This window comes from Orcinus orca, chromosome 5 (assembly GCF_937001465.1).
Source record: "Orcinus orca chromosome 5, mOrcOrc1.1, whole genome shotgun sequence".
NCBI classification, from domain to species: Eukaryota; Metazoa; Chordata; class Mammalia; order Artiodactyla; family Delphinidae; genus Orcinus; species Orcinus orca.
The window spans coordinates 130197392-130222277 of NC_064563.1; the positions used below are offsets into that span (position 1 = coordinate 130197392).

Consider the following 24886-nt stretch of genomic DNA (forward strand, 5'->3'; position numbering starts at 1 on the left):
TTGAGAAGCCAAACCTCGTCTATACCACAGAGCCACCACTCAACCTCCCTACAGCCGCATTATCAACTAAAACTAACAACCAACAATCGCTAGATTTGAAAAAAAAAAAAAAAAAGCCTGAAACATGAAAGACTGAGATAAGCAAAAAATCCAACTCTAGAGGAACGAGATCATTCAGGGACTAGGAAATAGATGAATGAACAAATCAATGACTATAACTCTATTAGTATGTTCAGAAAGATTCACAAATACATACTATAACTGTTAAACATGAACAAGAGAGTGGTACATAAGAGCACGTCAGTGAAAGCACCTGGGTCCAAATTCCAGCTTTGCTACTTGCCAGTTCTATGCTCCCCAGTTTCCTCATTTACAAAATGGAAACACCGTCTCAACAGGTTGTTGTGAGGATTAAATAAGAGACTCCATGTGAAAAGCTCAGCACGATGGCCAGTATATAGGAAATACTCAGTTACTCAGTAAATAGTCAGTTAATCCATCCACAAACACTTGCCACTTGCCACAATGTTGTTTACTGCATCACTGTTGACAACAGTGAAAAATGGAAACTAGGATGGTCCTATTTATGTTTGTAAAAGATGGCATTTGTATTTGTGCATATATGTTTATACATGTACAAAAAAGGACTGAAAGGAGAAAACAGGCCAAAGTGTTACATTCGGGGAGAGGAGGAGACAGGGTTGTTTCTGTGTAAAATTTTTATTGTGTTATCCTTTAGAAAAAGGAAAAAGTAAACATCAGTATACATCTTAGGGAGAAAAAGACAAAAAGCACACACAAACATTACATAGAAAACTTTTATTTTAATTTACTACACATATCTAAATTTGAGGAAGTTACTAGGCAGATGCACTTTCCTCTGTAGGCTGAGTTTGATCTTCAGGTACCTGTAAAAACATAAATAGCTTTACTTTTCTAATAAACACTTTTAGTTTTACCCTTCACCCACCATTTAAAATCACTGCACAGCCTTTCTCTTATAATGACCCTGTCTTTGTCTTTCTCCTTCAATAGTAATTATTATAGAAAGTTAAGTAGAAAGAGAAGAAAACTTACAAGACCAAGTTCCCAATATAAATTACCAAGTACAACAATTCCATTAAAAATACACTGAGGCATATATCTAGGCTTCTCAAGATGGTCATTTTATTTTTCATCTATAAAATGAAATCATTAGTTTAAGAAAAATATCAGCAGTGCTGCAACAAGGTATTTTAAATCAATCTATCTTGTTGAAAAAAATCAATAATTCTACTTTGAATATAGTATAATACAGGTTTAGTAGAAACAGATATCTGTATGTTAATATTTCTATTATATGTCACTCAGACATAGCAAACAAACAGAGCTAAACTGTATCCCTCATCACCCCCAAAACCTGCCCTACTTCCTGCATTATCTATTTCAGTGAACGGCTCTATCCAGGTGCCCAAGCCTGGCATGAGAGAATCCACAGTTCTCTTACCTGCATATTTAATCAACAGTCCTATTAGTCCCACCTAAGTAACTCTCACAGCCATTTTCACTGCCCTGCCGGAACTTCAGGATCTCATCATCTACTATGGCTTAAGTCACAGTTATCTTCCATGCTGCCCCCAGAATGAGCTTTTACACAGGAATAGTTTACCAATAGGTCACTTCCTTATTCAAATTCTCCAGTTACCTGTCACTTCCTTATTCAAATTCTCCAGTTACCTCCAATCACCTTCAGGAGGGGAATGCAAATTCCACATCATGGAAGACAAGCCCCTCATATTCTATTTCCAACAAACTAATCTGGACTCATCACCCACCCTACATGTGACTGTACATCCAGATTCATCTTACATTCACCACACACTCCATTCCTCCACACCTCTTAGGCGAGTAGCTTAAAACCAGCTTAAGAAACATCAATTCCTGGGAAGCTTCCTTAACCAACCCCTCCCAGCTTGGTTTGGGTCCTTCTCTTCTTTATGCCAGAGCCCCACATGTACACCTGAATTGTCTGCTTCTAAGTCTAGTTATCCTGTTCAAGTAACTTCCTTGAGGACAGCAAGAAGATTGTGTTCATTACTATACCCACTGTTGCTGGCACATAACAAACATTCAATAAGTCTGTGTAGTTAAATCAATGAAGCATATGTTTAACCTACTCCCTTTAGACGAGCAAACAAACAGTGGAAGAAGGAAACTGAACCAAAATAAATGTTGCAAAAACAGCTACTCACTGATTTCTACTAGATACTACTCTAGGTTACTGTCTCTACTATTTTTCTACATTTCTTATAGACTCATTTTTTTCTCTAGTTTCTTAATCTAAAATGGACATTGTGACCAACCAAAGAGACAAAGTTACTCTCCCTATTCAAAAACACTTTCTTCTCATGAGAAAAAGAAAATTTATATCACCTTTACACAAAAACATTATAGCTAAGTGCCTAAATAGTGAATTCTATCTGTAAAGTCATTGATAAAGACTAGGTTTACACATCATCATGCAAAATAATCACTAAAAATGTATTGGGTAATCCCCCATATGCCGAGTGCTGTGTTCAAACTCTGGCATTACACATAGTATACAGCCAACCCTGAATGGGTTAACACAATGTAAATGTACTAGCAAAAATAATCAGAAAACAATATGAGGAGGGATACAATCAAGCAGAGATTGCAGGGATGGATATTTGTTCAGAGATTACTCTGAGAATGTTACATGGAGAAGGTACGATTTGGACAAGGTCTTGCAGAATGAGTAGGATGTAAACAGACAGGAGGAGGATGGGAAACAGAGTCTAGACATAACTGTCATAAAGAAACAAACTTGAGCATAAGTTTGAGTTAACAATATGCAATACGTATTTGAAAGTTGCTAAGAGAGATTTTAAACCTTCTCATCATAAAAAAAAAGCTAACTCTCTGAGATCATGGATGTGTTAACTAACCTTATTGTGTTAAACATTTTGCAATACATAGATATAACAAATCATTACACAGTATATCTTAAAATTACACAATGCTGTATGGCAACTGTATTTCAATAAAGCTGGAAAAAAATGAAGTGACAGAAGAAGGTAAACTAAAACAAAGAAACAAGAAAGTAAGTTTGATGCGTACTTGTAAGCTTGACTAGAGTGGAAACTTAGGGTAATGAGGAAGGGTTCATGAGGCCAGGTTACACAGGAGAGCTATCAGATAATGTAAGTAAAAAGTTAACACTTAGTCTCTGAAAGAGTGAACAGGGATGATCGTGGTCAAGAAATATAATCATTCCTATTTGTGAAATCTAGATGCTAGTGACACAGAATAAACGACAGTAGCACAAGTATTCAAATTTGGTTCTTCAGGACATTTGCATATTTAATATGTCAACTGTCGAGGCAGCTTTAACTCATATCTGGCAAATCTTTAAATGTTCATTAAGTTTACCAAAAAATTATCAAGACCTAATTAACACCATTACAACCATTAAGAACTACAACTACTATACAGTAATATTCTTATTTTTCTTCAAGTTCTACAATATCATTCCCATGATACTAACAAATAAAAATGAAAAGAATTGCCAAATAACAACTTTTCTCTTGCCAAAATACTAACAGGGTCAACAACCACAATACCGCTTTAGCTATTTAGACAACTAATTACTTTTTTCTTTCTTTCTCTTTTCTTTTTTCTTTATTATTTTGTTGTTGTGGTAGTAGTGGTTGCTTAATTTCAAGGAAAATTTCTTCATAGAAATGTACTCACCTGTTGTCAAAAACACCATTTTCCGAGACCTTTCCAATAGTTTATTCCATATCGTAAAATGTGCCTTGAGAAGAAAAGATTTACTATAAGTTATATAAAGCACAAAAGTTACAATAGAAGAGGCTGAGTCTTTACATAGGTTTTAAACAAAACAAATACATAAAAAGTTAGGCAGTACTAATGAGGCGAAGTGGTTCCAAAAGTGAGTTCAAGTAGGGAAAAAGGGTACATACTATACAGAGCAGCTGCTTTGTTTAGCATTTAAGAAAAGAAGACTTAAGGACTGAATATGCCATTCTTCCTCTTTGTCCTTCTTAATCATTACCACCGTAGAACACGTTCCTTCTAATGGGAAGCAAAAATCTGTCCCACTTTTCCACCCGTTCTTTTCTTAAATAGCCAATTCCAACATGCTAGTGGTCATTCTTCAAATCACAAGCAAGCACAAGGAAAGGTTCATTAAGAATCAACTATGACGCAAGAGGGAGGGGATGTGGGGATATATGTGTACGTATAGCTGATTCACTTTGTTATACAGCAGAAACTAACACAACATTGTAAAACAATTATACTCCAATAAAGATGTTAAAAAAAAAAAAACAACTGTGACATCTCACACTGAAAGAGCGGACCTAGAGGATTTAGTAAATTACCCTAAAGAACAAGTAAAAACTAATGAAGACAACAGTAAAGTTATAGAACCACTTTCCTTAATTCTTAACAATCTTATGTAGCAGAGGATTATCAGAATGCATAAATGAAAAATGCAAGGTGCAAAACGACCACATCAATGTTACTAACTCAGTTGAAGGTGATACTGAGGGATATGGGTGGGTCAGGGACTATTTCAAACTGGATGAGCTGGTAAAATCTGTAATAAAAGGTAAAATTACTAAATATGTACATGCAAACCTTCTGGAGGAAGAGCAGCATGGTATGTTAAAGGGAAAACCATACCTGGCTCAGGCAGAATGAGCAGCGGGTGGGAGACTTTAAGGTGTGAGTGGAATATAACGGGTAACGGAGAAAGCGGTATGAGATGCAGTCAGAGAGAGAGAGGCAGGAGCCACACAACGTAGGGCTTTGTGAGACAGAGTGAAGGGTTGGCATTTGTTCATGGGAAGCCACTGGAACGTCTGGGGCAGAGGAACTGCATGATCTGATTTGTATATTAAAAGCTTCGTTTTGGCTACTCAGCAGAGAATGTGCTGTAGGGGGCAAGAATGAAAGCAAAGAAGGGGAGTGAAGAGAAAGAGCGACAGGGATGAGGGAAGCAGTAGTGGATGAGCTGCTATGCCGTGGATGCATTCGGAATATGTTTTAGGGTTAAGAGTTGAAAGGACTTGCTGGTGGATGGGATGTGGCATGGCTATGAGGGAAACAGAGAATCAAGGATTACCTCAAACAGCCGGCTAGACGACAGTATCATTCACTGAAATGGAAAAAGCTAGGAAAGGAAGGTGTGTGGAAAAAACATGTAAAGGACACGTATGGTAAAAACTAAAAAATGCTGATGAAAGGGATGAAAGAAGATTTAAATAAATGAAAAGATATATTGTGTTCATAGATTGGAAGGCTCAATGCAGTAAAGACATCAATTCTCCCCAAACTGATATACAGGTTTAATAAAATTTCTATCAAAATCCCAGCAAAGGAGAACCATTGAAGATGGCGGAAAAGTAAGACGCGGAGATCACCTTCCTCCCCACAAATACATCAGAAATACATCTACATGTGGAACAACTCCTACAGAACACCTACTGAATGCTGGCAGAAGACCTCAGACTTCCCAAAAGACAAGAAACTCCCCACGTACCGGGGTAGGGCAAAAGAAAAAAGAAAATCACAGCAAGATTTATTGATAGAAAAAAGATTACCCTAAAGTTAAATGGAAAGGCAATGGATCTAGAATAGCTAAAACAATTTTTATAACAAATAATAACATGGGAGGAATTATTCTACCTCATTTTAAGACCTATTAAAGCTATAGTAATCAAGATTGTGTGATATCTGGAATAGACACATAAATCAATGGAACACAATTGAGAACCCAGAAATAGACCCACACATATACGACCACTGATTTTTAACAACAGTACAAAAGCAACTCAACAAAGGAAGGATAGCCTTTTCAACAAATGGTACTGGAGAAGTTTGACAAGTATAGGGAAAAAGAAAACAAGGAACCTCATCCTAAATCTCACACCTTATACAAAATTTAACTCAAAATAAACTACAAACTTAAATATAAAACTTTTAGGAAGAACAATAGGGGAGAATCTTTGGGATCTAGGGCTGGGCATTTAATTCTTAGAATTGACACCAAAAGTATGATCCATAAAGGGAAAAACTGATAACCGGACTTCATCAAAATTAAAAACTGCTACCTGTTTTTAATTGAAAAGACAAGCTACAGACAGAAAGAAAATATTTGCAAACTACATATCTAGCAAAGAACTAGTATCCAGAATATCAAAAAAACAAAAAAAAAAACTCTCAAAACAACAGTAAAAAAGCAAACAATCCAATTAGAATGTGGGCAAAAGAGAAAAACAGACATTTCATCAAAAAAAGATACAGATGGCAAGTAAGCCCATGAAAAGATGTTCAACATAACTGGCCAGTAGGGAAATGCAAATTAAAATTAAATAAGAAACCACTACAAACCCATCAGAATAGCTAAAATAAAAATTACTGACAACATCAAGTGCTGACAAGGATTAGAAAAACTGATTATTCACACACTGCTGGTGGGAACAGAAACTGGAACTTAGCTTGGTAGTTTCTTAAAAAACTAAACATGCCCCTGCCATATGACCCAGCAATTGCACTCCTGGGCATTTATCCCAAAGAAATGAAAACATTTATTCACAAAAACCTACACACCAATGTTTACTGCAGCTTTATTCAGAATAGCTTTATTCAAAGTAGCCAGAAGCAACCCAAATATCCTTTAACAAGTGAACGGCTAAACAAACTGTGGTATATCCACACCAAGGAATACCACTAAGCAATTAAAAGGAACAATTTTTTTTTCTGTTTTTTTTGTTTTGTTTTGTTTTTTATTTATTTATTTATTTTTATTTTTGGCTGCCTTGGGTCTTTGTTGCTGCACATGGGCGTTCTCTAGTTGTGGTGAGCAGGGGCCACTCTTCGTTGCAGTGCGCGTGCTTCTCATTGGGTGGCTTCTCTTGTTGCAGAGCACAGGCTCTAGGTGCACGAGCTTCAGTAGCTGTGGCACTCAGGCTCCGTAGTTGTGGCTCGCGGGATCTAGAGTGCAGGCTCAGTAGTTGTGGCGCATGGGCTTAGTTGCTCCACGGCATGTGGGATCTTCCCAGACCAGGGATCGAACCTGTGTCCCTTGCACTGGCAGGCGGATTCTTAACCACTGTGCCACCAGGGGAGCCCAACAGGAACAAACTATTGATATATTGATACATGCAACAATTTAGATGAATCTCCAGAGCATTACACTGAGTGAAAAACCCAATCCCAAAAGATCACAATAGTGAATGATCCCATTCATATGACATTCTTGAAATGACAAAATTATAGAAATGGAGAACAAATGAGAAGTTACCAGAAGCAAGGAGGTGGGGGCGGAGCAGAGGGGAGTGGGTGTGAGTGGCTGTGGCTATCAAAGGCCAACATGAGGGATCCTTGTGAAGGAATTGCTCTGTATCTTCACTGTATCAATGTCCATACTCTGGCTGTGATAGTGTGCTATAGTTTTGCAAGATGTTACCATTGGAAAAACTGGGTAGAGGTACTTGGGATCTCTCTGTATTATTTCTTAGGACTGCATATAAATCTACAATTATCTCAAAATCAGAACTTTAATTAAAAAATAGAAGCATTAGCAAGGGGTGGGAGTAATATGGAAAATGATATGGAATAGATCCTCAAAATAGATTAGGGAGAAGAACGTGCCAAATGTTAAGGCCAAAAGGCACCCCTGAAGGTCCTATCAATATGTGCTCCATTACCCCTCACTGCACCCTCCTCTATACTAATTTGAAGTATTAAAAATACTATCTCGGACTTCCCTGGTGGCGCAGTCGTTAAGAATTCGCCTGCCAATGCAGGGGACACAGGTTCGAGACCTGGTCCAGGAAGGTCCCACATGTCGCGGAGCAACTAAGCCCGTGTGCCACAACTACTGAGCCTGCGCTCTAGAGCCCACAAGCCACAACGACTGAGCCCACCTGCCACAACTATTGAAGTCCGTGCACCTAGAGCCCGTGCTCCACAGCGAAGAGGCCACCGTAATGAGAAGCCCACACACCGCAACAAAGAGTAGCCTCCGCTCGCCACTAGAGAAAGCCCACGTGCAGCAACGAAGACCCAATGCAGCCAAGAATAGATAAATAAATAAATGTATAAAAAAAAGAAAAACTATCTTAATTTGACTTAATTTTTTCAACCAATACTTCTTTTGTAAATTATCTGTTTACATCCTGGGTAAAATTATTTTTAATCATAAACCCAAGTTGACAAAATATTAGTGTTACACAACTTAATGAAAATTAAAATGTATGTCCTTCAAATTGGTATAAAATCAAGACCAGAATCACACCCACACCCAAACTGAATGAGCTGAAACTTTAAGCTTTACTTACTCTTAAGTGCACAGGTAAAGAGAGACCCTGGAATCTTCGTACAAGACTCGACTGGGTGGCTTGAAGATTATGAACCGCTGACACTTCGTACTGGAAACAAATACTTGTTCTTGGAATAAGAGGGCCCTCACTCACATCAATGAAGTCACCAAATCTGATTTGATTTAAAAAATAAACAAATAAAACCTCAAAATCAAATCACTTATAATAGTTAAAAAAAAATCTATTCATTCTTTTTGCCACTACATCCCTAATCAAGAACAATCTATGTGGATCAATTCCATCTCTAATAGCCCCCGACACAAGAATCTCAAGTGATGAGACTAAAATTTTAGAAATTAAAATCAATGAATCCGGGCTTCCTTGGTGGCACAGTGGTTGAGAGTCCGCCTGCCGATGCAGGGGACACGGGTTCGTGCCCCGGTCCGGGAAGATCCCACATGCTACAGAACGGCTGGGCCCGTGAGCCATGGCCACTGAGCTTGCACGTCCGGAACCTGTGCTCCGCAACGGGAGAGGCCACAACAGTGAGAGGCCCGCGTACCACGAAAAAAAACAAAAAAAACAAAAAAAACCCAATGAATCCTTTTCTTACTTAGCATTAATATAATTTTAAAGATTTTTAAATATTTTTTTAATTAATTAATTAATTAACTATTTGGCTGCTTTGGGTCTCTGTTGCTGCATACAGGCTTTCTCTAGTTGCGGCGAGCAGGGCTACTCTTCATTGCAGTGAGCGGTTTTCTCACTGTGGTGGCTTCTTTTGTTGTGGAGCACGGGCTCTAGGTGCACGGGCTTCAGTAGTTGTGGCTCGTGGGCTCTAGAGCACAGGCTCAGTAGTTGTGGCACACGGGCTTAGTTGCTCCACGGCATGTGGGATCTTCCTGGACCAGGGCTGGAACCTGTGTCCCCTGCATTGGCAGGCAGATTCTTAACCACTGCACCACCAAGAAAGTCCCTTAAAGATTCTTAAGATCACTGAACACATCATGCTATCAAGTGGATCCAATGTCTAAAACTGATATCCTATCACCTTATAACAACTAACTGCAACAGAGTTTAGAATTTAGCATGTAAGACAGCTTCCTAGAGGAAAAAATTTAAATCTGAGTCAAGAAAACATTAAGTTGAGAAAACAGATACAGGCCGTGAAGCCACTTTTGCATAATGCATTCTTACCTCTCTCATCCCAGCATCAGAAAGCACACTGTGATATAACTTCCTTATATGTAACATAAGTAGTAACTAGTTAGGCAGTACTCATGTTTCTATATACATATGAATCATGTTCATTTCATAACAATGAGTATTTTGCCCAATTTCAAAATTAACTCTAAAAATTACATTTTCTTACAATGGTTTCCAACTCTTTCAGAAATAGAAATAACAAACAATAAAATGAGGAACAGAAACCACAACTGTTCCTGAAGATGACTTAAAGCTTCCAATTACACCATAGCAAAAAATTGAACAAAGCAGTAAAAAGTAAGGTAATAAGACCAACAAATTAAGGTACAAATCTTTTCCAGTCATACACCAGTCAGGTAACAATAAAACTAAACCTTCCTATAAATTAGCATAGCAGTCAATTTTTATATGTTTACTTACCTGTGTAGCTTGACTATTCTCTCAGGGTTCTGAGATGCCTTCTCTTCTATAAAATCTAATTTGTACCTAAAAAGCAGCAAAGAAACAAATGTTTTAATCCTAAATGTACAAAAAGGTGTTTAAAGCCACTTCCCTTTCTCTTCCTCTTCAGCCGTAATTTTTGCAAGAGGGGTTTACACTTGGAGTCTCCCCTTCCTCACTTCCCATTCACACCTCACTTCCTTCAATCTGGCCACAGCTTCACAACTCCACCAAACTGTTCTCCTTGGTGCCAACCTAATGGACACTCTTTAGTCCTTATTTCCACTGCTCACCTCCACTTCTCAAAGTGTTCTTTTCCACTGGCTTCTGTGGCATTCCCTACTGCTTGTTATTTTAACTCTCTGGTCACCCTTCTCTTTCCCTGCCCTTCAAGGGTTCTGTCCATAAACTCTTTTCACTCTAAGCATCCTCTCTGGGCTAGCTCCTTGATTTGCACAGTTTTAATTACTACTTATGTGTTTATATCTTCTACACCTCTGCTTCCAATCCACATACCTCTTCTGAGCCCCAAACTGTATATCCAAAACACTCCAGACATCCACCAGGGTGTCTACAAGCATCTTACACTCCCAAGTTCTCAAACTGAACAAAAACTTACCCTCTCTTTTCTCACCAAATTTATTCTTATTCCTGAATTCCCTAGTTTAATAAATGACATCACCAACTACCCGCAGCTCCAAGTGAAAAACTTCAGAGATTTCCTTGATTCCTGTTTCTCCCACCACATTCCCTCCATCCAATTCATTACCAAGTCACATCAATTCTACTGCCTAAATGTCTCTCAAATCCACTAGGGTCTGTCAGTATAATGAATAGTACAGATGGAACTGCACAGCCCAGGTTCAAATCATGACCTTACCACTTACTATTAAGAGCCTTGCCTATTTACCCCAGAATGCTAAACAAACATTACACATGTGTGGCAAGGTTGGGAAGCGTCAGTTTGTGCAAAAACATCCGCTTACTGCCATACCCCTTCTTCCAGAGCCCTGATGATTACTGAGGGAGCCAATTCCCTTGAATACTTGTTCCTCTTGACCCACTTCTAAGAGAAACTCCTGTCCCCTGGGAGGCAAAGCCACTGAAAGTTCCCCCTACAGGAGAAAGGCCCCATCACTGATCCACCTTCAACCTCCAAAACTCTGTCTCCTCAAACTTGCCCCTAGATGATCTCCCACCTCCCTTTACACATTCACCTAAAGTTACCAAAGTCCTACAAGCCTCTCCTAGACTTTGACAGTTGAGTGGGAGGAAAGGGAAATCTCAGTGTAACATGAAATGAAAGTTTAGAGTACGCTGCCCAATATAGTAGCTATGGAGCACGTAAATGTAATTAGTCCTAATTGAAATGTGCCTTAAGTGTGAAATACACACCAGATTCTGAAGACTTAGTATGAAAAAGAGAATTATAAAATATTGTTTTTAATATCAATCACATGTTGAAATGTTTCACATACATTGTTTAAATAAAACTGTTTTATTAAAATTAACTTCACCTTTATTCTGAATTTTTTTTTAATATAGCTAACTAATAAATTTAGTTATATAGATGACTCACATTATATTTCTATTGGACAACACAGCCCTAGAATTTTGGTGGGGGAGGTGACTTGATAAATTCTGATAATTTAAGGAATTTTCTTATAGAATTAATGGTAATTTAGTTGTAAAGAATAATTTGTACTCCAGTTCAGTATATTCCTACTGCTTTCTAAGTACACTGGTTCCAAAATATGCTAAATGTTATAAACTAGCCCATGAGAATCTGTGCCTCATTTTATAAATAGCTAAAGAAATTCCAAACTATTTACCTTTAACAATTTGCAGGTGCACATTTTGGCTTCAGAATCTAGTATCTGTATGATTTTTTGCAATGCAGGTATTCCTTTCTAATTAATTCTAATTTTAATTTGTTTAACATTAAAATTTAGTTTATGTTCTCACAATTAGTAGAAGATAAATTGGAAGTTTTCTGAGTGAAAAAGGGAACTGAGAAGGCAGGCAGGATTTAACATGTTGGCGAAGAAAATCTATCAAATGGCTAATTCCCATGCAGAAGACTAAGATCTGTGTGAACGTTTTACTTCAGCTGTTAGCTGCCTCCGAACAGCTGGTATTTTCTGTCTTACCCTTTTCATCTGAAGAGTGGAAAGATGGGAAGGAAAGGTTGCCAAATGCAACAGTTTAAATAAATTTAAGTTTAAATTCAAAATAATACAATTTCTTAACGTAGGCTACCACTTCACAATGGAAGGAAAAAAGGGAAACATATTGCTATGGTGATATAAAGAAAAGGACTAGCCAAAGAAAAAGAGAAGTAAGACAAAGTAAGAAAATTATCAAAGGTGTGGCAGGGGTACTTCTTCTCAGTGAAATAATGAGATGAACAAAAGCAAATAGGCTGGTGCAGAAAAGAGATCCCAGAGCTAAAAAGTAAAAAGTGTGTTACATAAATACATCAAATATGAAAGTTATTAAGAGCTGAATTTTCTTCATTACATACAACTTTGGGAGGTTTAATTTTGTTTAAAAGGAAGCCAACACTTACTTATTGTGTTGAAATATTTCTAACGCCACTTTTGCTTCAACTTCCAGAGTTTCAAATGGAAGATCCTTATAAATTAAAGTACGAGCATCTTTTGTGAAGGAACATAGGTTCTCCTTAAAAATGAAAGTATTAACCTTTTGTAACAATTTACTTAAAAACATTTCCCTATAAGGCAGATAAAACTGTATGCTTAATATTATAAGTCCAACTACAACAAAAAGCAAATTTGCTAGGAAAGCATTAATTTGCAACAATTAAATACTGGAACCATAAAATGTACAATTAGCAATTTTTCCCAATTCTACAAACTATAAAACTTGCAATTAACTTGTAATTAAATAGCCGCCTATATTAGAAATATTATGGATAATCCCACAAAGAAATTTTAATGAACATTTCGTTCAAATTATACAGCCCTATAAATGTTTATTAAAATGATGGTGCAACAAGTAGAAATACTAAGAAGTAAATGGTAAGATACAAAAATTTATTTATACTATGAGTATAAAACTAAGCTTTTTAAATAAAGGCATGAGGAAAAAATTATTATTTATGTGATTCAGAAACTTTCACTAGGAAATGTAATGTCATCATTGGCCATGTCCAAAATATAGCATAAATCCAATATTAGAAATTTCTGTTTAATGAAAATGTCAATTTCACACAATTAAAATGATTAATAATACACATTAACAATGTTTATGAGTTTAATAAAAACTATAAATAAAAACTATAGTTTTCACACTATAAATCATAACGAATACAGAAAAGATCAAGCACTATTATGCAAATAATTTTTGCAATAAAATTCTTTCCATAAACTTCCTAATAGACTCTTTTGAATGAAATGACTCTTCTCCATTCTTAAATGGACAATTTTCTGTACAACCAATGCACATTCATGGTTTAATATAGCTGTTACTTGACTGTAACTTTCCCCCACTTTCTAAACCCCATGGTGCCTGCAATTAACTAGCACATTTCTTTTTTAAAGTTTTATCTTTAAAAAAAGGAAAAGGAGGCAGCAAGTTTCATACATAATGAGACTTAAATTTTCATCTCCTTAGTTTTTACTTAACTCCCCCAATGAATTAAGAATCTTGACAGACTTGAAAAAAAAAGAAATTATATTGCCACAAGTCCACAGATCATGAAGAAACCATTCCAACCTCTCCCCTCACGCCCCCATCTCTCCCAATATCTCTCTTCCCTCCCTTTCTCTCTCTTTTTTCCTTCCTGTTTCCCTCCTCTCTCTCTCTCTCTCTCTCGATATTAAGCAGTAACGGCAGGATTACACAAGAAATAACTGTCAAAGCCAGCATTTAAATCTGGATCTTCCCTGACTCCAAAAATTTTTTTTTCAGGTGTCATTTGTGATTTCCTTTTTTTTCCCCCCACATCTTTATTGGAGTATAAATGCTTTACAATGGTGTGTTAGTTTCTGCTGTATAACAAAGTGAATCAGCTATACATATACATATATCCCCATATCCCCTCCCTCTTGAGCCTCCCTGCCACCCTCCCTATCCCACCCCTCTAGGTCATCACAAAGCACCGAGCTGATCTCCCTGTGCTATGCGGCTGCTTCCCACTAGCTATCTAGCTTACGTTTGGTAGTGTATATATGTCAGTGCCACTCTCTCACTTTGTCCCAGCTTGCCCTCCCACCCCCAACCTCCCATGCCCTCAAGTTAGTTCTCTACGTCTGCATCTTTACTCCTGCCCTGCCACTAGGTTCATCAGTACGGCTTTTTAAAATTCCATATATATGCATTAGCATACAGTATTTGTTTTTCTCTTTCTGACTTACTTCACTCTGTATGACAGATTCCAGGTCCATCCACCTCACTACAAATAACTCAATTTTGTTTCTTTTTATGGCTGAGTAATATTCCATTGTATATATGTGCCACATCTTCTTTATCCATTCATCTGTTGATGGACATTTAGGTTGTTTCCATGTCCTGGCTATTTTAAATAGTGCTGCAATGAACATTGTGGTACATGTGTCTTTTTGAATTATGGTTTTCTCAGGGTATATGACCAGTAGTGGGATTGCTGGGTCATATGGTAGTTCTATTTTTAGTTTTTTAAGGAACCTCCATACTGTTCTCCATAGTGGCTGTACCAATTTACATTCCCACCAGCAGTGCAGGAGGGTTCCCTTTTCTCTGCACCCTCTCCAGCATTTATTGTTTGTAGATTTTTTGATGATGGCCGTTCTGACTGGTGTGAGGTGATACCTCATTGTGGTTTTGATTTGCATTTCTCTAATGATTGGTGATGTTGAGCATCTTTCCATGCATTTGCTGGCTGACTCCAAAATTTTTGCTTTTAGAAACTACAATATTTCACTAAATCCAAGATGTACCACTAAGAAAAAACATTACCAGTTATAATCATAAGATGCTATCTACTGTAAGTCACATTTGCTCTACAGAATTACACTGAGTGAAAAAAGTCAATCCCAAAAGATTACATACTGAACGATTTCATTTACAAAACATTCTTGAAATGACAAAACTATACAAATAGAGAACAGATTAGTGGTTGCCACAGTTTAAGGATGGGGGGGCGGATGGAGACTAAAGAGAAACGTGGGTAATTTTGGCAGTGATAGAAATGTTCCTGGCTGTATCAGTGTCAATATCCTGGTTGTGATATGGTACTATGGTTTTGCAAGATAATACCATTGGGGAAACTGAGTAAAAAGAACATGGAATCTCTATGTATTATTCCTTAAACTCCATGTGTATCTATAATTTTCTTCAACTAAAAACAGTTTAATTTTAAAAAGTTATAGAAACAAACAAAAGACACATTTGTTTTCAGAGATATTAAAATGTGAAAAAAATGTACATAGCGGAATTGATAAAATGGTATGCTACACTGCCTCCCCTCTTCTGATCTCCAGACTTCCAATCTGTAGGACATACAGTTTTGCTTAATTAAGAATTAGGCATTTGTCTGTTCTCCCCAATCATAACTAAGCCTCTAGGCTTGACTTTTGCAAGCCATCAGCATCCTCTACCTACACAGCACCTGATCTAGATTCACTCTGTTAACCAGGCTCCTGCTGCTACCCCAGTCCCAGACCAACAAGGAGCACCCTCCTTATGAAGGCAGACCATTCCAGAAGAGGCTAGTTTGCTGCTATTTAGTTTGCTGCTATTTCGGTTACCTTTGTCAAAGCCCGATATTTTAATTCACCCCTCCCCCACTCTCAATGTAACCCTTGGTGATAGGAAGATCTCAGGATGCAATAGGCTTAAAATGGCTTAGGGCAGTGGTTTTCAAATTGTGCTCTGAAGATCCAAGGAGGTAAGGCTCCAGGCCCCTCGCCCCCACATCAACCAAGACAGTTAAACTTCTATATTTTATTCTGGGTACCATGCTGTTGTGAATACCCTCAATCATATACATTTGTCTTAAATACACTAAAAAGCAACAATAAAGATTGACTGATTCTTTTAATATCCTCGACATGCAGTACCATTCAACAATACTAACACAGGACTCGTTCTAACAAAGAAAGGCACAGACTCTAAAATTAATACTCCAAAAAGTAGACTTACTTTTGTTGGCATCCACTCATCAAGTCTCTTATCCAAAACTACATCATAGCAGAAGGCTCCAGTGATTACTGTAAATCCAACCAAAATAAAAAGCAAAGTCAAATCTGTTAGGGTAGAAAGTTACTAATTTGCAACAAATGAATATTTAGACCATAAAATGAAGGGTCAACAATCTCTCCCAACACTACAAATTATAAAATTGTCACCATTATTCCAGCTGCTTGTCAGAGCTATACCAACTTTCCCCCTACCATAAAACTAACTCACCTTTTTGTTAACCCAACATCACCAGTATTTTTTAACCATTCACATTTTCTTCAGGAATATTACCACCATAGAGATCTCAAATATTAGTTACTAGATATAAAAATTCCTAAAGAGTAAGATAGTTAATAAGTAGATGAATAACTAAATGGACATGAAATGTTTAATTTCTTTTTTAATATCTTCTAAATTTCATTTTTTGTTGTTTTGTTTTGCTTAGAATCATTTATTGCCAAATCAAATATTTTTTGGTATATAAACTTCCACCTTTTTAAAAAAAACTACAGTTGTGATCCTACTACACATACTGTTGCAAAATCCTAGTTTTAGGAAAATTACAAAGAATGTGAACTGTTCCACCTCCCCAAAATGGTATTCCTCCCCAGTGTCAGGGTCATTTCTGGTGAAATGGTACCACCTAAACACAGTTTTCTACAGAAGTCTATTTATACTCATATCTCCTCCTCCCATTCTGTTTGGAAATAAGTACTTAAAATGCTAAGAAATAAATACTGACACAATATAATTACATGAAATTCACATTCAAAAGAAACATTCTCCTCTAATTCTATTATGTTAATAACTGACCGCCAGTAATTAAATAAAATGGATTCTTTTACCATTATAAATAGAAGGTATATATGACAGTAATAGGATGGATTTTGTTACCCATAATAAATGGAATGTATGTATGATGGTAATTTATATTAGACTAAATTAGAAGTGAACTCTATACAACAAAAATATGTACCAAAATATTCAAAGATTACAGAAAGTGTCTGTGTGTCTATATACACACACATATATATATATATGTATATAGACACACACACACACACACATATATATGTTTATTTATTTATTTATATGTGTACATCACCTGGAACTTCTGGAGCTCTGACCAAACTGACCACATATTCATCTTTGAATGCCCTCTCTATCACACAGCCCATCATCATGGCACAAGAACGCCAATAAGCCTAGAAAAATAAAATGCACACAAACATAATAAACACAAGATTTACTAACATTTCTTTAATATTAAAATCTAGGTTGACTTTTGACTTAGGAACCATTTCTCAAATATCTGTCCATCCTCCACATTTAGCAATGGTTACCATCAGACCATGACATGACCACCACCAAGCAAAACCCACAAAAGAATGAAGCACCAACTTCATGTGGTTAGCAATGTTTGTATAAGATACCAGACACTATAATGTTTATCAACCAATAAATAGTTTTACTATCGGTAGTAATTTTACTTTTAACCCAGTATAAAGTTAACTTGTTAACAAACTTGTGCTAAAGTAAAATAAATATATTAAAATATACCTGTTTATAACATACATAAATATGGAGGGATAACCCAACTTTTTTTTTTTCCATCTTTATTGGAATATAATTGCTTTATAATGGAAGCCAACTTTTAAGAATTACTTACGGGCTTCCCTGGTGGCGCAGTGGTTAAGAATCCCTCTGCCAATGCAGGGGACACGGGTTCAAGCCCTGGTCCAGGAAGATCCCACATGCCACGGAGCAACTAAGCCCGTGCGCCACAACTACTGAGCTGGTGCTCTAAAGCCCACGAGCCACAACTACTGAGCCCACGTGCCACAACTACTGAAGCCCGTGCGTCTAGAGCCCGTGCTCCATAACAAGAGAAGCCACCGCAATGAGAAGCCCACGCACTGCAACAAAGAGTAGCCCCCGCTTGCTGCAGCTAGAGAAAGCCCGCACATGGCAACAAAGACCCAATGCAGCCAAAAATAAACATAAAAATAAAATAATAAAATTTTAAAAAAGAATTATTTATGACTCCTATCCTATACCTAACATCACATATCACTTAGGTTATTCATATTTATAACAAAGCAACCTCACTATTAACTGGGCTTCCATCTCACTAGCATTTTGATCCATGGACATGCCCAATATGGGTATCCATGCAATGACCTTCCCAGAGTCATAAAGAGAAATGTAAGTCCTACACCATCTTAAGCTCTGTACTGGCACTACTATAACTAGGCACGTGGCTTTCCTAAGCTCTTCTCCGTATCTGAGGACAAGAGTGGGCTCATTTGGTTGCACATGGCAGAGACTGCTCCAGAATGTGTTCTACACAACCATACAAATATACTAAAAATAAATGCAAACCCAGGCCTTGAAGGCCAGTAGCAAAATGCACTTCTTCATCTATCTGACTTGACTGTTTTTAATGTCTGGTGAACTCCAGGGTCAATGCCTAGATGCAAATCCAGGCTCAGCCACTTAGCAAACTGGTAACCTTGGTCAGGCTACGACACCTCTCTTTGCCTCAGTTTATTTATCTGTAGAAAGGAGACAATAGCACCTTTTATGGGAATTTTTAAAGAGGATTAAATGAGTTAATACCTGTGAATCACTAAAACAGTGCCTGATATACAATAAATGTTCAATGTTAGCTACTACTATTATCATGTCTACCATTTCCTTCTTTAAGTATTTCATTTCAACAAATATTTATTAAATACCTACTGTATGTAAGTCAAGGACAAGATCTAATAAGGGACATGATCCCTGTCGTCACAGAGCCAAGAATCCAGTACATTCAGCAGTTCGTATTACAAGGGAAAATCAAACTACTGTATCTAGAGACACTAGCCGCATGTTGTGAGGCCCGGAAGAAAAGAGGGATTCATTCTGACAAGAAGAAACTGAGAAGGTTCCACAGAGCATATGGCATTTTAATCGAACTATAACAGATAAACAGGATTTTAATAGGGAGGAAAGAAAATACTCGAAGAGCATCAACAAAAGCAAGGAGGATAACACAACAGAAACCATTAGTGACCACGTCCTCCAGTGTGACTGGAGCAAAGACGAAGTGGAAAGATGCCATGGAAGGTGAAGCTCAAAAGGCAGGCGAGAGTGAGAAAAGTGTCCACGCAGAGCTGGGAAAGTTATATGAACGGTTATCAGGTAGACAAGTTCTTTAGGAATAAGTGACATCATCCTTACATCATTTAATAAAACTCTTGCAGGACTATTAAGGAAGACTTTCAGATTAAAAAAGGGGGGTGGGGGCTTCCCTGGTGGCGCAGTGGTTGAGAGTCCACCTGCCGATGCAGGGGACACGGGTTTGTGCCCTGGTCCGGGAAGATCACACATGCCGCGGAGCGGCTAGGCCCCTGAGCCATGGCCGCTGAGCCTGCGCGTCCGGAGCCTGTGCTCCGCAACAGGAGAGGCCACAACAGTGAGAGGCCCGCGTACCGCAGGAAAAAAAAAAGGGGGGGGGGTGGGTGGGAGAGTTAAAAAGTTATTGAAATAATCCAGAAAAGATGGTGAAAGACAAGAATGAAATTACTGCAATATACAGGGTGATTAATAAAAGCAAGCTGAACAAAGATATGAATGTCATTTAGTTTTCTCAAACCAAAATACAGAGACATCAATGCCACTGAGGATTTTTGAACTATGAACATGCCTAATCTACCAAGTAAAACCCTGATTATCTAGTACAGTACAACATTTGACCTTGGCCAGATTTGTACATTTCAAACTCCATAGGAAACAGATTTTAATTTAAAAAAAGACTAGAAAGAAAACTGGGGGGAGGGATACAAAGGAACATAGAGGCAGAAATACCTTATTGACTTCTCCCGGATCATCATCTTTGAAAGTAAGAAATTTAATTTCACATGACTTGGTCAAAGGCTTATACATGTCCCAAGGCTGTCCGTCCACAAGAGCCAGAATGGACTTCCTGCAGTACCACTCACTTAAATCTAGGAATTTAAAACAGATTGAAGATCTAACTCTAACAAAACCCAAGTGAAAAATTACATGTTTAAGCGCTACGTTAAGAAATAAAACAACAGAAAGGCAAGATTCTGCAAGCTGTCCTTTTTGGGGAGAAAAAAAAGATTTGTCGCCAATAAAAAAAATGATTCCCAACACATCCAATGTATTGCTAATTATTAATGAAATTACCCAAACAAAAATCATTAAGGCTAAGTCTAACTTGAAATTAATCTGTCAATTATTAAGTAATAAAATAGTTTTCCAAGAGCTACCCTTAAATATTCGGAGAGCGGCATCGTGGATATATTTGGCTATATGCACACACAGCTTAGAAGGGAAAATATATAAATACACATCCCAGTAAGTCTGTTCTAGATGGGTTTGGGGTCTTGCTCCCAAACCATCTTTACTTCCCTAACATGGACTCTTCAAGTTAAATACCATAGTTACCAGTTTTTATTCAATAATTATCAGTATGAATTCACACATAAACCAATCAGCTCTGGTCTGTTATATGACTCCAGAATGCAACTCCAACTCTGATTAGATGTTTTTTGAGTACCCAGCTATTCACAGAAGTGGTCAAACCACAGGTCTAAATAAGTTCCATAAGGCGGGGATCATGCCTATTTCTGCTCACTTGCCCGTATAGCTAGAGACTAGCATCAGGCCTGAAATACACTAGGTACTCAGTAAAATTTATTGAATGACTGACGGTATGAGTGACAAGCAAGTCTGAGGGCAGTGGTCATGCTAAGAGTGGTTCAGAGGCTTCATCTCTACATGTGATGTGTGTAAAACTCCTGAGCCTGAGCTTTGTCTTAGCCTCCTCTGTATTCCTAATGCCTATCCTACAGCAGAGGTTCAATAAATGCTTGCCAAACAAGTAAGCAATTATAAGTACTAATTCAAGTGCCAAAGTAAAGGAAGATTGAGAGTACACACTCGGCAGGTCAGCTTAAGCTTTTAACTAAAGTTAATTACTTAAATGGAATCATTACTGAGTTTTCCAAAAATCTGAACAATGCAGCCAATCATATATGAGCGAGCATGTAGGTGTACATATCTACTTTTTGTTCTTTTGGAATTTAAACGTTACCAGTTCTATCAAAGCTACTACAAAAGCATTTTGATCGAAAATAACATAGAGGCCTTGTTCCCTTCATTTCCACACCAAATCACACACAGGGCCTTGTTTCCTCCCTTAAGATATGAACACAACAAATATTTTTACCCCAATCACATTCACCCCATGCACTCACACATTTACTACATGTACATGTAAATGTAAACAAAGACACAACACACAGAGGCAAGTGGTGAGCAGATAAAAGACTTAAGTTAGGCTATAAAGAGCAGGAAAGGAAAAGAAGGCCAAAAAAAGCTGATCATCTGAGGCCAGGGCAGGCCCTCCACCCCAAAATCCTTTAATGGGACTCACATGGTGACTGCTCCCATTACACCACAGTGTGTCTAAAAGAGGCAAGCACACTAGTAGCAATGCTTTCAGGTCTGCTTCCTGCAGGAAACAATGACAGCCCTCTAAACTCAGCCAGATTCCAGCAAGTCCCAGGACAACCTATGCGTTACAGCACCAACCTTTCAAGACCCACAGTGCCCTCAACTGCTAAGCCTGCAGTGAACACTCAGTAAGATGCTAGATAAAGGAGAACTTCCGGGAACTTCAGGGAGCAATTACAGCATCTTGTCTCCTCTGTACCGGTTCTTCTCCTGATTTATGCAAAATCTTCAAAATGGTACCCTGATTCGTTACTTACGCATGGCACAGCTATAAGGAGTTGAGATGTTTTTATTCATGACAAAGACAGTGCCAGGGTCAAATTTCCCAACGTGCTTAACTTCAATCTTCTCAGTTCGGGGAGTTAATGATAGCTGCCTGTTTTTCTCTTTGTTAAAGAGATCATTCTGCATTTCTGTCAGTTCGGTCGGTGACAGTTGAGAAGCAGGTGATGTCGCTATAAATCCTGTGCAGAAGTTACAATAAATGTGAATACTGACCAAAAAAATAATATATTGCCCCACCCTGTTCCCCTCCCGTATCACCATCCTCCAACAAGGAAAGAATAGGAGGCAAGGGAACTTTAAACGCTGTTCACCAAAATGAGTTCAGAAGTAAACTTAAACCCCTTTCTAATATTAATAATTAAAACGCCCACGGAAAAGAACTGCAGCCTGCCCTGATCCGCGCCTTTACTTCAAGTTTGCTTTTTCACCATCAGATCGCCACTTCCCACCAGTTTCCTAGGTCGTATTCCAATCTGGGCTTTACAATAAGGGGCAAAAAGTAACCAGGAAGTGGAGTCAAAACCAGACCAGTCATTGGAAACGTGAGCAAAACTGTCGCTTTGAAAAGGCCTTGAGGACAAGAAAGCTCCACGAGACTGCAGGTCCCACACCAAAACTCTCCATATGTAGAGAGAGAAATGCTAAGCTTATTTTCCAAACCCCAAATCAGAGGATTTGGCAAGGCATGTACGAGTCCAATGGAAAAATAAGGACACGTTTGCACCGGGACGTGGTCTCCCTCCCAGGGGCACCCCAAGCTCCTCCCGCGGCCCCGCCCCTGCCCTCCCCGTCCCTCTCGCGTCCCGAGATATGTACCCCAAGGCTGGGAAGGGGCGGCCAACACAGCAAGGACTCAAAAGACCCTCCTCGGCCTCCAACCCCGCGGGACCCCCCAGGACCCGCCTCGGGCCCAATCTGGGCAGACGCCATCCTCTAAGCCTCCCTCCCTGACCCTATGGCCGCTAAAACTCACTCCAGCTGGCCCCGCCGCCGGGGGCGGCCCGCCAGAGCCGCAAGCCCCAGACTCCCACAGCCATTGCCTCCTCCGCGGCGCTAGGAACCTCCGCGCGCAAGTCCTTCTCCGTCTTCTTCCCCGGAAACTCCGAGCGCGCACCCCAGGTTCCGTCGGACAGTTTTGTTCCGGGCCGGGCTGTCGGGCGGCATCCGCCACCAGGGGGCGCGCTCGCGCCTCGCTGATAGTCGCTGGATGTCTGGAGTCCAGAGCCCGGCTTGTTCCCGGCACGCGCAGGATGACCCGGAGGTCCTCGGCCCCACGGCGCCCGGTCGGCCACCCGGTGGGCTCTGCAGGGGGACAAGCGTCTCCTTTGGAGCCGCAGAGCCCGACACGCGTCGTCACCCTCCGCAGGTTCGATTCCCCGCCTGCTGAGCAAAACCCTTGTTTCTCTCAAAGTATGTTTCTGGGGAGAAAAACAGAAAAGCTGACTTCTGTTTACTCTTACTTTCGTGGTCAGCCCGGCCGGCCACGTCGATGGCATCTTCAAGCTCTTGGCTTAACTCTCGGTTTTGCAAGGGTGAGTTCTTAGGGTAGCTGAAGTGGGTCTGCGCCCGGCTTCTCCATTTATTTAGCCGTAGTAATATGGACCTCAAAACGTGTCCTGTTGACGTTGGAGGGAACTTTGTAATCCGTAGAGCGTTTTACAAATTATCTAGATTAATTTATATACTATATAGAGGGCACGTTAAAAGAATCCCATGTTAAAGGGTGGAATTTTTGTCTCTTGTTCACTGATGGATCCCAAGCACCCAGAATGCAGCGTGGCACACAGTAGGTGCTCAATATGTATTTGTTGAACGACTGAATGCCTTTGCATTCAGCGCAGTGTCTGATTCCTTTGTCCGACTAGGATGTTGCTGATATTGAAGTAAGCATCCCAGAGGTTTAGTATGGAAATGCTCTTATTCAAAGTTGTTTACTGCTATAGCTTTATTTAAATCGTGTAAATTGACAAATTCAGCTCAAGGCCTTTCCCTACTCTGCTCCTTGACTTGCAATTGAAAGACACCACCACCAGGTGGCAATACTGGCTAAGGAACAGATGGGCACCGTGAGACTTACCTCCTGCAGCGAAATTGGGGAACCGTGGTCCAGAGGCACAATCTTAGTTATAAGATAAGTACTGGGGATGTAACGTACAACATGATGACTATAATCAACAATGCTATATGGTGTATTAGAAAGTTGCTAAAAGAGGAAATTCTAAAAGTTCTCATCACAAGGAAAAAGTATTTTGTTTTCGTAACTTTATGAGGTGATGGATGTTAACTAAACTTATTGTGGTAATCATTTTGCAATATATACATATGTCAAATCATTATGCTGTACACCTTAAACAGAGTTGTACATTATTTATAAAACTGCAAGAAAAAAAGAAGACTCTGTGCTTGTTAGATCTGTCACCTTGACCCAAATTGTACATTCGCAATAACTGCACAGGGAAAGTATAATTATCGTCACTTTTTTCTTTTTTTTTTCGGTTCGCGGGCCTCTCACTGCTGTGGCCTCTCCCGTTGTGGAGCACAGGCTTAGCGGCCATGGCTCACAGGCCCAGCCGCTCCGCGGCATGTGGGATCCTCCCGGACCGGGGCACGAACCCGTGTCCCCTGCATCGGCAGGCGGACTCTCAACCACTGGGCCACCAGGGAAGCCCTATCTTCAGTTTTTAAATGAGGAATGTAAGTAAGTGTCCGAACTTGGATTTAAACCCAGTCTGCATTTTACCAGACCACCTCTCAATTAAGATACTATCTCAAAACACGAAATATGCATACATCAATATATATGTGTGATGTGTATATATCAGCAAAAAATGTGTATTTTTTGCTTCCTCCTTAAATTTGATCCCTTGGTGATCTTTGTTTCGCTAGCCTTT

General features: G+C 39.0%; 1 protein-coding gene across 4 annotated transcripts; it reads right to left on the bottom strand.

The window, feature by feature from the left end:
• Positions 1-804: 804 nt before the first annotated feature.
• Positions 805-23107, bottom strand: MRPL39 (mitochondrial ribosomal protein L39). 4 transcript variants are annotated; one of them, XM_033418068.2, is made up of 10 exons: positions 22969-23107; positions 21968-22174; positions 20034-20173; positions 17287-17386; positions 16143-16210; positions 12568-12680; positions 9978-10043; positions 8370-8523; positions 3751-3814; positions 805-908 (listed from the first exon to the last, which is right to left on the bottom strand). In XM_033418068.2, exons 1-10 carry the CDS (start codon positions 23030-23032, stop codon positions 901-903), a joined length of 984 nt encoding a protein of 327 aa, XP_033273959.1. In that variant the 5' UTR covers positions 23033-23107; the 3' UTR covers positions 805-900. The 4 variants fall into 4 exon arrangements, with proteins under 4 accessions (XP_033273959.1, XP_033273967.1, XP_033273961.1 ...); XM_033418076.2 differs by having other exon boundaries at positions 22948-23066; XM_033418070.2 differs by having other exon boundaries at positions 22812-23056.
• Between the last annotated feature and the right edge of the window lie 1779 nt (positions 23108-24886).